The 13,592-nt window shown below is 39.5% G+C and overlaps 1 protein-coding gene across 6 annotated transcripts in view; it reads left to right on the top strand.

Annotated features, from left to right (window-relative positions):
• The window catches only part of LOC113009932 (rho GTPase-activating protein 12-like), a 61,267-nt gene that overhangs the window by 10,038 nt on the left and 37,637 nt on the right, over positions 1 to 13,592 (top strand). For all 6 annotated transcript variants that reach the window (XM_026148607.1, XM_026148606.1, XM_026148609.1 and 3 more), the window contains exon 2: positions 464 to 1,232. In XM_026148607.1, the coding sequence (XP_026004392.1) occupies positions 537 to 1,232 (696 nt within the window). In that variant the 5' untranslated portion in view covers positions 464 to 536. The remainder of the gene's footprint in view (positions 1 to 463; positions 1,233 to 13,592) is intronic.

The following is a 13,592-nucleotide window of genomic DNA, read 5'->3' as shown; positions in this document are numbered from 1 at the left end:
AAGTCTACCACCTCTGCGGGCAGGTCCCTGTAATGGTGGTCCCAGAAATTGTTTGGCTGCCTCTCCAGAAAGACTTAAGTCTAACTCCACCACCTTGGACTATAGCTGCTAGTTGCTGCCACATAGACTTTGTTAAGCTGCAGTCCAAGAGAGTGGACAGAGTACATTTTCAGGAAAAAAAACTCACTAATGAGACAACTGAGATTATGATTATATTGCTCCATTTAAAGGTTATAAAGTATTTTGCAGAGATGCTCCTTATTGACATTGTTATTTAATAATTAATTTCAATCTTTGGGGAAAAATGGAAAAACTTCACAGGTGATAACTTAGTTAGATGTTATACATACTGGAACATTAGAACATTGTGGCACCCGAGGTGTATATATAATAAGTACAATAGCAGAGTTATTCACACTGAAATTAAATGTATATTTAATATATTCTCTTTGTTTTTTCAAAGGTCTACTGATGAAGACATGGTAATAAATATTTTTCTTTTGGGGTGAACAGCCTGGTGGATAGTAAGAGGCATCATGGCAGATCTGCCTATTGCCCCGGGCCAGATCTACATCGAGGTAGAATACGACTATGAGTATAAGTTTAAAGACCGGCTCATTAAGATCCAGCAGGGGGAATGCTACATGCTAGTCAAGAAAAGTAATGAGGATTGGTGGCAGGTGAAAAAAGAGGAGGCGTCTAAAGCTTTTTATGTACCTGCTCAATATGTCCGAGAAGTCCGCAAAGCCCTCATGCCACCCCCTAAACCAATCCTCCATCTTCCGAGTGCTACTGGTAATCCATCTTCACAAAGTGCAGGTGCACGCTGGGTAAAACCAAACAATCTGGATCTGGGACTCAACAATCATCCCGCTGAGAACCTTCACAGAAATGAGTCCAACTATCAGCGCTCCCCTTCAGCACAAACTGGAAACACGGCTAAATTCACTCCCCCGATTCAGCGCAGGGACAATAACCACCATCATGCCCCCACCTTTCCCACTGACCATGACAAAGCTCTCGCTGAAGCTCTCCATGGTGGTGTCCCACCACCCCCTTACAAAGGTGGGTCCAGCACCCTGCCCCGCAGTCGAGCCAGATCCCCAGAACTGGTCAGAGCGCCACTGGACGTGGACACCACCCAGTACTGTGACTCTGCGGGTGAAGATAGACGTACAAATGACTCTGAGTCTGGAGACGAACTGAGCAGCTCTTCCACTGAACATCTCCAGGTAACATCAAAGCTTTTTGTGCGTGCGTGTGTGTGTGTGTGTGTGTGTGTGTGTGTGTGTGTGTGTGTGTGTGTGTGTGTGTTACTGTTAATGTTGGCGGTGATGTATACAAGAATTTTGGGGGGGGGGGGACATTGTGGAATAGGACTTTTGTTTCACTTTTATTAAATTATAGCCAATACTCACATATTGGATATATCAGATCCAGAGCAACTTTTGTTTCTTGTTCCTTGATTACGGCCTTAGAACGAATGTAGCAACTATTTTTGTTATTTTAGGTGTTTGTGAAACTTTTCACATCAAGTGTTTAATATATGCAGACTATTTCTGAGCAGATGCTATTAGGTTTGCTAGTATATCAATTATCCTACTTTCTTCATAAAGTGTTATGAAGAACTTGAAAAGGGAACCTGAACCTGCCACACCCTGCTACAGAGCAGTATCTGAGCCCTCGTTTATACTCTGTTGTGGACATAGACACGGGCAGCTGGCGACATAATGGCTAAGTAGGCATTCATGTTATTTTCCACTTCAAGCACAAAAACAAAGCAACGTGTATTGGTGCACTGCAGTGCAACGTCACATGATAACAAAAAACTGGCTGGCACTTGGACGTTGTCACAGACCTTCTTGGTCACTATCCAAAGTGTGATGAATTTACATCACTCTGACCCGAGTGGACTTGTGGTCGCAGAAAGTTTAAATGCCTAAATGATTCATGTGCAGCACAGAGATTCGGTTTTCAGATAAAAAATCAGACCAGTATTCTGTTAAACAGAAATGGGTCATAAAGTGTTTTAGTTTTAAACTGTTGGTATGCCCAAATGACTAACATTAACATTAATTTGTTCAGTGTCAGCTGATTTTTGCCTCTAAACTTTATTTTGGATAACCTAATAATCTTTGCCTGTCCTGGATTACTTAAACTTGTTCAAAACCTTTAATGTGTTCTGATAGCTTCAAAAATTAAAGACGAAACCAAGTCCCAAAAGAAAATTTTGCCCTCTTTTTTTTTTTTTTGCCTTTTATGTGTCTAACATTTTCCAAAGCCACAGTTTGATTACTACAAGATAAACATTTCCTACACTTTATGTCATTTGTTAGCAGAGGCTAGAAGGTTGACTGTTAGTTTGGTTAAAAAATAACTTTTTTCAGTTAATCTCAGAGAATCAAGGGTAAAGAACTATTCTCATACTGCCTTATATTACACTAGCCACTGCATCCAAAGCGGAAACTCATAGTATTTTTTTTTTTTTTTTGCCGCACGCACACCTTTATGCTGAACGTGCACTGCAGGTATATCCAGTTAAAAGACACACATCTCCTGTTCCATGAACAGAGTTCAGCTGAACTTCTCTTCCTGTTCTTATTTTCCATTTCTAAGTTATTATTTGCACTAGACATACACAAAAGTCAGCTCCTTCATTAGCACCATCATTAGAAGTACAATAAAAACACTGAAAGAAACTCACATGTTTCGGCTTGAACCCGTGAGCAACACATTTGATCGTGTATTGAGTAATAAAGACACTGTCTTTACCTTCCCTGTGATAATAAAATGACAATTGTAGGATTTTTTGTCATTGACACGTCACGTCTTCTAAATGACTTATTTGTTTTACAACAGGTCATCTAGTTAATCTGTCAACTGTAGTTTCATAGGTTTGGATCTCAGTATGATGCATCACGCACTGACGTAAGCATTGTTTCAGTATGTTGTGCGTAAAAAGGTTATCTGAAGGAAAGTCCTTTTTTACAAGTCCATGTATTTTCTGAATGCAGCCCAGTTCTCAATAGATCTCCTTCCTTGGTTATTGTGTCTGTGTGTATTTAAATGGAAGGACAAAGGTCAAAGCAGTCAAGCTTGATTTTGGTTATGTATACAACCAGTCTGGCTTTGTGTGCCAGTAAACTCTGTGATTTTCTCTTTCTTAGGGCAAATACAACAACTCAGTCTCAGTGATTTTCACAACATTGGCCGTCTTGCTATGTACTTTATGCTGCAATTGACAGTCTCATAGCAGTTGGTGTTGGCAGGGAGAAAGAACTTCCTTTTCATAGAAAAACATTCCCAGTAGAAGCAGGCTCAGGGTGGCTTTTTGCTCGTTGTGAGAATCAAGATTAAAAAGTGTATCCACTGTTGTGCAAACTGCATCAGCATCATTCCTGAAATATCTTCCTTATGAGAACAGACCTTTGCACAACAGAAACTGACACTCGAGGAGGAAATTGTATCGTGTATGTTGTGACCATAACAGCAGTGGCAGCTTTATAGGTGACGACATGATGAATGTCTCCTGAGAACTTTCCACCACTGTGGTAGCGATCAGACCCCCCTAACTCATCATGTGCTCCCCTGTTAAGCTCTGAAGACACATGCACATGCAAAAGCGATATTTCCAAAATATGTAGGGCAAGAGAAGTGGCCTGAGGCGTCCCGCTACTGGAAGGAAAAGATGTGATCTGGTGTTCTTCACTTACTGCCGCTGCTTGATAAGGATGTGTTATCTCTGAAAATCTGGATTCGCTCTGTGGTGTAGTGTCTTCCTGTGATTGTAGGCTTTTCATAAGGGAACCAGAACCAGTGTCATCAATGTGATCTATCAACCCATAACATAGTAATGATTCAGTGATTGACTATTCTTCAGGCCTGCAAAGCTCATGAAAGCCAGAAGGTGGACGCTTCCTACATAAATCCGGTGATGTGAAACTCATCCAGTGTTAGTGGGTTTGTTTTGTTTGTTTTTTCCTCAGTCCTGGCAGCAGGGTGCTGGTGACACAAACTCTGGGTTGAGTTAGGACTTCCTAAAACAAGCAGAGCCCTCATGTTGTTGCTTGTAAACAGCAGCATTGCCATAATCAAAACTGGCCTAAATCAGCAGGTATAGGAGGAAGAGAAGAAGTCAAAACCTGAATTAAAGTCATTTTCCAGGAGGTAAGGAGGTTTTCAGAACTGTTATCTTTCTCTGTATAATTTGACTCTCTGATCTTCTGCACTGATATACCATTACAGTTACAGTAAAACCCAACACGATCACATACTCGTATCTTGAACCTGGCAGTGCCGCGGCAGCATAAAAGTAAGGTTACAAAAATCAAGAGGTGCATGACTGACCGCAATGACACCAAAGTATGGCTTGCGCCTGCAGGCGTGTAGTGTCGTTCACTCATTGATGAAGAGTGTACTGGGCCCATTCGCCTTTTTGCTTCCCTGCAGCCTTTAATTTAAAGTATAAAGAAAGAAGTAATGGATATAAAGCCAAAGCCGCAGTCTGAATGCAGGAAGGAGAGCTGTGTGTTTGTGTCCTGCTGCCAGGTCCTGTTTCTTATTCCCAGTTCATCCAGCTTTTGACAAGCTACTTGAGTAGGTTGTAGTTAGTGTGCCAAACACTTATCTGCTGTACTCGACCTGACACCAAGGCCCACTTTGTCACTACTTTTGTCACATGTCCTCCTTTAAACTACTGGCAGTATTTCATCATTACTTCATCTGTTCATCATTATCTCAGACAGCAGGGACGTTTTTTTTAATGAAGTTTGGGAATGTTGTCTGTCCAAAATAGTACAGATGTATTCAGAGATGCATTCATCTGCAAGAAGAAGAGTTTACTCCTCTAGCTGTCACTTGAGCGTTTGCTCCAAGACTAGTGAATCACAACGACATTTTGCAAGCTTGAGAAATTCAGTAGTGAGAAAGAAATCCAGGCAAATTTTCTATGACATAAATGTGTGATGTTGTGCAAAAGCAATTTGCCTTGGCTGTGCAGACCTTTGTTGTAATAGCTTATTAGCTGTGTTGCACCATCCAATTTTAATTAAACATCTCTCTAAAGTGCTTTACAGTAAAGGCATGCTTTGTTGGGGGAGAGATGAAGTTACATATATGCCTTTTATGTGTCTAACATTTTCCAAAGCCACAGTTTGATTACTGCAAGATAAACATTTCCTACACTTTATGTCATTTGTTAGCAGAGGCTAGAAGGTTGACTGTTAGTTTGGTTAAAAAATAACTTTTTTCAGTTAATCTCAGAGAATCAAGGGTAAAGAACTATTCTCATACTGCCTTATATTACACTAGCAACTGCATCCAAAGCGGAAACTCATAGTTGAAAGGTGACGTACTGCAATACTATTAGAGCAGTAAGAGAAACAATGCAGGTATGTTTGCAAAACATCGCTGACCTGTCACTGCATTAGTATTCCATTCCTTCTCGCAGTTTCCAGCTGAGATATCACTCGGTACTTCCATGCATACAGTTAAAACCTCTAGCAACACTGGATTGGTCATTGTATTCGCTGAAGGAGATGCTTCCCTCCTGCCACTGAATATAATGGCTGTCAGATCTTGCTGTGTTTTTAATTTGCTGCTTTACTGCACTCTCATCCGTTGCCTTTCATCATCCACCTTCCGTCGGGATCTTGATCGTCGGTCAGCATGTGGGGGAAAAACTGAAGCACATACTATATGTCTACTATATTAAAAGCATTTTTTAGTCCAGCCTGGTCACCCTGACATCTTCTCTAGTGAAAAGACAGTGAGGGGTGTTAATTTGTATCCTGTATTTGTAGCAGCTCAAGTAGATAAGAGTGACTACTAGAGCTCCTTGATTATGGCAGAACTCATTTTTCCAGTTATTTTGCTGAATATTGAAGTAATGATTATTTAATATGATTGCAGAGTTTGAAAACCTTTTTTTAAATTTACTGAATGGGTTTCCAGGAATTTATAATGCTTCAAACTCAAATTAAATAAATGTGTACAGCACTAAGAGTGAAGTAAAACAAACGAAGGCAAAATAGAATGCCATCGAATCGTAGTTTCATCTCGATAATATTATTTCAACGATCAGTGAAATCCAAAATTGTAACTGATAATAAAATTAAGTTAATCGCACACCACCAATGAAGCAGTTTTGTAATGCAGGAAAAGGGATGTGCTGAAAGTCAAAATGTTGTTTTGTGTCAGTGGACATCAAGTGTGTGTGGTATAGACTGTGACGCATTGACACATTGTGGTTAAACATTGCAGCTCAGTTATTGCCTGTGTTATTATTAGCTATTGTGTTATTAGCTTTTAGTTATTTGATCACATTCTTTGATAATGAATTATTTTTAAATGCTGCTGTTATCTGTGGCATTTGTATAGCAGTCAATGTTAGATTTTTTTGGAAATGTCTGAATTAAGGGATTATTTGCCAGTTTATTCTTACACAATAACATGCAGCCAGTTATTTTCTTGATCAAAGCGGAAAAACCACAATGGTTAGCGTTGCTGTCGTCTGTCTGTCTTACCATCTCGCTTGTTTACAACTTTCTATCAGAAGAATAGAGAGGGGTGTTGCTGCAGGCCTGGCTGTTGGTTGGGTGACTGCGTAACATCTGAAGACCAGCAGTTAACATTAATAAAATGCAAATAATTAGTTCAATTGTCTTGGAGTTAATTTATAACTCTGGGTTTTGTTTCCATTAGTGCTTCTTAACATTTGTGTTTCTCTTTATGTAAACTAGAACCTCTTTTAAAATATATATATATATATACTTTTCAGCAACTTTTTATGGTGTCTTTAATCTAGAAACTCTGCTGAAGGTCTTAAAATTATGTAAATCAGCTGTTCTTTTGCTGTCTCACTTTTTAAAAGTAACATTTAAGAGTTACCAGCTTTCAGTACCCCCTCCTCTGATTGTCACAGTCAATTACACCCACTCAACCCTGCAGACTCCCATCGTTCTTAAATGGCAGCTGTAATCAACTAAAAACCTGTAATGACTCTCAGCAGGATGATTGATTGGAGGACTTCCTCATTTCTTTGATTACTTAGTGTGGCAGGAAGTTGAGATGGCAAGTGTGTGTCTTTACACCGTCACACCTTGTTTCTACATGACGTGGTTGAACATTGATGTGCATCTTTAGCACATGAAACAAGTATTTTAGTCATTCTCCGCACACTTACGCAAGCAGAAACACACACACACAGTCTATGCACTCTCATTAGCATGGACTCCTGTTTCTGTTCAGTTATGCAAAGACACATTCAAACAGACAAATTTGTACACACACACACACACACACACAGCGTCTGAGAGATCTGTTAATAGGAGCCAGGCCATCTGCACTACTGTTAAATCTCTTTCTCTGCCTTATTAAAAAAGCTTATTATATCAAATGTTGGCAGGAGGATCCAAAGTCTTTCAGTTCCCAAATGTTTTCAGGGTTAGGACCCCAGATGGAAACATAATAAAAAATGGGCTCTACTTTGTAAGGATTTTAAATTAAGCATGAATTAGTTGCTGGAGAATATATTTTTCTATTAACAGATTAAAATAATAAATAAAATAATAATTTTTTTATAATAAATTATATTTTTTTTTAAAAACTTTCACTGCTGATTTACAGCTCTTGAATTACAGCATCTGCTTACCTTTACTGAACTAAAGTTGAGAGAGAGGTTCCCTGAAAAAAAAGAGCTTGCTATTTTTACCTACTTTCCACCGTTTTTCCCCTGACCTCTGCTGTATGTTCCTTTCTTTTTTTTAACCTTATCATACTCCATCATGTTTCCTACCAAATTGTTAGTGGATTACAGTTGACCTTCTGTCAGAAACATACTTCTCATACATCTAGGTCACCATGCAGCCATCCACATGACTGGTAGCTCAATGACAGGTTGTTTAGTATGGCTTCAACCAATAATACTTCTTTTATTAACAATTAACTGAGGGTTTTATTGAATCGTCCATTGCCTGTCACAGTTTAGAGAGGCTAAACCTACCTCTGCCACTTGCATGCTTTTAGCTAAAAAGGGGCTTTTAGTATACAGCATGCATAAAAATACATACAGAGGAAACTTATACCTCATTTTCCCCACCAAATTACTAGTCCTAGTCCTAGCTTGCATGATTTAATGAAAAAGGTGTCTTTGGTGCAATTATTGCCCTGTGTTTCTTGAGGATACTAATTTCTAATGGGAGTCAAACCTCAATATGACTTCACAGATGTGGCCTTTCAGGAAACTCTCAGCCAGTAAACAGCAGATCATCTGAAGAAAAAGAAGGTTAAGTCTGCAGATAGCTGTGATGTCAGTTTGGATGCTCATCACCGATGCTATGAACCAGCCCTGAGGACTTTATAGTACTCTTCTCAGCCTGGGACACACACAAACCCACAGAGTTTCAGGCAGTCTGGCAGCTGACCCTTTGCAGTGTGTTTGGTTGTTGTGTAACAGAGCAACGGCGAGGCCAGATTTTACACACTTAATTTATGTCTCTGTCTGTTTTTTTTTTTAACACTCTTCTATCCTGTTACCTTTGCCTTCAGTCAGATTCACCTGGGCCTCTTCAAAGCTCTGATTTGGCCGCTTCCACTTACCTTTTTATGTTGATACACTGCAGTCTTACCTCTCACTAACATTTAAAACATTTAAAAGTAATAACTTTAACCTGCGACTTGAAACATAAAAAGGGTTCCAGTAAGGCCATTGAGTAATTTAAAATGCATTTCCAGTATAAGTTTTTTTCTTTTCTTCTTTCTATAAAAATCCCTATACACATTAGAAGAAGACTGAAAAATCATTACTTTTTTACTCACAAATTTTGTGACTTAAATCCAATATTGCCATAAAGCTGTCAAGCTCATTAATTTAGAATAATTTGCAAAGGGTCTTTAACAGCCAGTGATTTCAGAGAGAGCTACTTGGCTATGAGACTTTTAGAGGGTGAATTTTGCTGGTTTTTTTGGAGGAGAAGGCATTCATAAACCTTCATAAACTCTGATGGTTGCATCATTAGGACATAGATAACTAATAATTAGTGCTAAGTACAGTAGAATTTCACTCATCAAACCTGGAGCACATTGTGTTCTAGTGTTTGTTATAGAATTTAATTAAAATGCTCCAAAAGGGACCAGCATCATAAGAGGTCCAGCTCAGTTATTCAGAGACTTGGCTGCAGTTAGCTGCATTGGCCTGTGTTAGCCCCTATCAGTCAAAGAAGCTGTGTTCCTAATTTTAAGCCTCATCAGTATCCAATCTGATGCACTAAAAACCTTCACCTATTCTAAAGTTTTATGGATGATAACATAAGTCCCTTTTCATTGAAAAATGATACTGTGATTGTGTAGAGTCATAGCCGGAGTCGATACTGGTGACATGTCACCTCAGCATTAAAGACTGGTGCATCCACAGTTCTCACAAAGTCAGATGTCTAGTTTAGGAAAGTTGTGTAACAAGAATTTGATCAAAATTGTAGGAGTTGTGTTACATTTCACAGCCAAGATGCGAGTATTTGCAGCTTCCACATTGATGCAAAATCAGGCTTTTCTTAGTACAAGAGCTGCTCTCTGCCACATCATACTGTAGACTGATGAGCAATGAATGACTGAAGTTAGACACTGTAGAAATGCAACTCTCCCCGAAGTATAAATACTCTCCTTGATACTGACTTTCAGGGATAATCCAATGTAAACCATTGCTATTCTCTGTATTTCTTTGATTAGAGAGACAGATGAAACAGAAGACAGAGAGAGAGAGTGTGTGTGTGTGTGTTTGTGTGCACGCACTTCATGGAGCTTTTCTTAATCCCTCTGGGAGCTTCATTTGGATATGTATGTGTTTCTGTGTGTGTTTGGTTATTATGTCAGCTGCGATGTCCTGTGTTGTGCAGAGCGGCATTATGGGAGGGCAGGTCAAGCGGCGTGTGTCGTGGAAGCGCAGGGAGAGCGAGCATCACTAAGCTGTGTGTGTGTGTGTGTGTGTGCTCTCTCTCTCTCTCTGTCCCTCCCTCCCCTGTCTTTTTATGTAAGGATGTGTGAGTGAATTGGAGTTTGTGTATGTGCTCACAGAGTGACATTATCTGGTTTGCCACAGTGACATGTCAGTCAGAGAGTTGGTGAATAGGCAGGGGCGGCTGCTTTTCTCTGCACCATCACTGTTCTCATCAGCAACGCCGGCTACAACACTTATTCTTCTGCAGCGGCAACTCAGCTACAGGACAGTATGTACCCAGATGAGAATGAGACGGTAAGACAGCCGCTTTATGTGTGCATACACTGGCAGGGGGATGCTCTTGAATAGAGAATTTTTGTAAAACTACATGCACATTTTTTGCCTAGTCAGCATAGCCTGCAGTGTGTTATACTCTGTTGTACCAAAGTAATGTGTTGCGCAGTGATTAATGCTCGCACATATTACTAGCGCAATGAAACTCTTGATAAAGCATCAAGCTGTTTGGGTTGCAGGAAGCACACATGCCAGCAGGCACTGCTGCATTTACAGAGTCTGTTGCAAAGAGTAAATTGTCTTTAAGCGAAGTGCTGCCTGTTTTGAATGTCATCAGTCATGCTGCTGTATATAGTGATTTAGTTATTTATTTAGTTTTATCTTGTTTATGCAAGGATTTATTTTCTTACAGTTATATGCATAATCATACATTCTCATTCACAGCTCTGTTTTTCTTTCCATTCACAAAGCAGGTGATCTTGCAGCTTTAGCTCACAAGCTTTGGGCAGATTTGTGTTTATTATCCATTCTCTCAGTGTGAGTGTTCACAGTAATCCATACCATTGATTAGTGAAAATCTAGCTGCTTTTTACTCCCACTGATCCAGTAAACTCAGTAGCCGGAAGGGACACAGGGGAGGTTCAGTCTTATCCTGAGATGTTGGAACTGATGGTGCCATGGGACAGGATAGCTAAGAGGATGCACTAAGCACTTGGTATGCTTCATTACATAAGCGCCAGCTACGTAACATTTGTTTGGACAGCTGGCTTGTGAGACGAGCTCGGGGCAGCAGTGATGATGGCAGAGAGGACAGGGAGGAGGGTGGCAGACAGGGCAGAGTATCCTGTGACATGTAATTCAATTATAGATGCGCTGTATTTTAGAATGATAGTTTAACAAACAATGCTTAGTAAGAAAGTTATTAATCTTATGTTTTTAAATAATAATTTTTGGCCATTTATTGATTGTCATGAGTAGTGGGTGATTTGGGTTGTTTTTGGTTTTTTTGCCCTAAACCTTTAATACAACATGCATGCAAGACGCTACAATCAGCAGCTAAGATTTATTTATTTTTTCCCCTTGTAACTGTAACATGCATTAAATGAATTCTCAGACCACAAATACTACAACATATTTACCTATATGAAAATAAATACCTCTCTAAAATGTCTCCTTTACTAGGTTTAAAGATGGACTTTCAGAAAATTTTACAATTTTCACATTTAATGCAACATCCATTTAAAAACAAAAAAAACAAAGATGATGGAGAGCCTGAGGTGAGAAAAAAATCTTTAACATTCACATTTTCACATGTAGAGTTTTGACAAGCAGTAATATTTGTGATCCACACTATTTTTCTACTTTCACGTTTTCACTCACGTGTAGTCATGCTGGCATCATTGCACCTAGAATAGCAGTGTATTTTATGAAGAATAAATGAGAAACTAAAAGCTTGCACTGCAGCTTTCACACTCTGCAGATCTATCCAGTGGACTTGCCAGTGGGTGGGTTCTGGTTGCCTGGCCACATGAAACTGTATACCTCTTCCACAACTGCAACATCAGATTATTATGTTAACATGGCACAGTTCCTAATTAGGGATATACCCAACTAAGCAAAAGGATGATTAAACTTTCGTGCCTTCTCACGTTGGCATCATAATAGTATTTATTGAAACTATACATAAATGATTCTCTATCTCTGTGAGGGGAGGCTTCAGTAAAGCAAAGTGTACAGTAAGACAGAACACACCTTTGACAGTTCTTTTAAAACTTGCTTTCCTTTATGTGATGATCAGTCATTTCCTAACCACCATGTATACCCGAGCAGCCACCGAACCACAATGAGCCGCTACGGTATGTAATCTCTTGGTCCAATATAAATAAAGGTTTGCTTTTGGCCCTACCCATGTGTACTTGTTTGGCTGAGGACTGCTTGCACTATTAATTTCTGACTTTCCAGTAGAGTGAACCACCTGTGTGTGCACTTTGCCCTCTGCAAAGCTCAGAGTCAGAGATGATTAACTTGGCAGCATGGGAACATGATTTTATAGTTCTATACATCCAGCTTCAGTCTGGTTAATATAGCGTGGGTCTATGAGGAAATGTAGCCCTTGCATGCTATATTTAGGAGAAGTCCTAGAAATAAAGTGACTGTAAGAAATGTTAATTTTTTTTTTAAAGATAAACCAATTAGACTGATACAGAAATATAAAGTTTTATGATTTTATTTATTTTAATAACATCGAGTTTGTAGTTCACCACAGCATCATTTCATAGCCCAGAATGGCAAAAGAATCAACATCCCTGCCTATAATCTTAAACAACACGCATTTAGTTGCCGATTCACAGGTCTATAACTAGGTAACGTCTGCCGTTGTCCTGTTTTTAAACCCCCCTGAAAGAAAGCCTCTAGGTCAGGGGTGCTCAATACGTCGATCGCGATCGACCAGTCGATCGCAAAGGTAATATTGGTAGATCGCATGGCATTAAAAAAAATAGATGCCAGCCTATCATCCATCCCGTCACTTGATTGATACAGGGAAGCCAGTCAGATGACAGCAGATTTTTTCTGACGCTTAGGTCGCTGCGCATGCGCAAACAGCGGCGCGAAGTGTAGTAAAACTGACAAGCTAGTCAGCGAGTTAACTCCAATTTTTAGCTCTCGGTTTTTCTCTTAAACCTGGCCGTCAGCAGCTACTGTCCGGACTATGCATCCCTGGCTGATTCAATTCAGTGCAAGTCATCAGAGTAAACTCAGGTAATGACAAAAAATTTACATAGTTAATTGTGTTGTGAAATATTGGATATTGCGGTTATGCATGTATATACATTGTAGATATAAAGAATCCTCAATATATTTATAAATAAGTATATGTTTTGGATTTTTGTAGTGGGTAGATCATTTTGACTTGGTCATTTTATAAGTAGCTCACATGCGGAAAAAGTGTGAGCACCCCTGCTCTAGGTGCAGGAGTTGTCAATAAGATGTGTTTAAGGGCCTTTTCATCCTCTGCAATTTATCAGTTTTTTTTTGAAGTTGTGGCTTCTTTTTTTTCCAGATTTCATGTCTTTATTGCAATTTTTATAATAACTTTTTGCCAGATTTCCTTATTCACAGAACACACATATACAGTAGCTGTATATACAGTGCGTTTCTTCAGCTAAAGCTTAGATGCGGATAATGGAGTCAGACTTTAGTCTTTACCAACAAAGACGTACTTTCTCTTCAGAGTCTACAGTGGGTTTCTAATGTGTCAGTGGGACACTGTATTCTCGGCAAATGAGTTTCTTTTTCAACTCTTACACAAAGCTCCACAGTTGAGCCCCTGCTGATTGTTAACCGTCTTCTTACAGTCACCCTGGCT

The sequence above is a fragment of the Astatotilapia calliptera genome, chromosome 18, assembly GCF_900246225.1.
Source record: "Astatotilapia calliptera chromosome 18, fAstCal1.2, whole genome shotgun sequence".
NCBI lineage: Eukaryota > Metazoa > Chordata > Actinopteri > Cichliformes > Cichlidae > Astatotilapia > Astatotilapia calliptera.
This window is presented reverse-complemented; position numbering and strand designations above follow the sequence as displayed.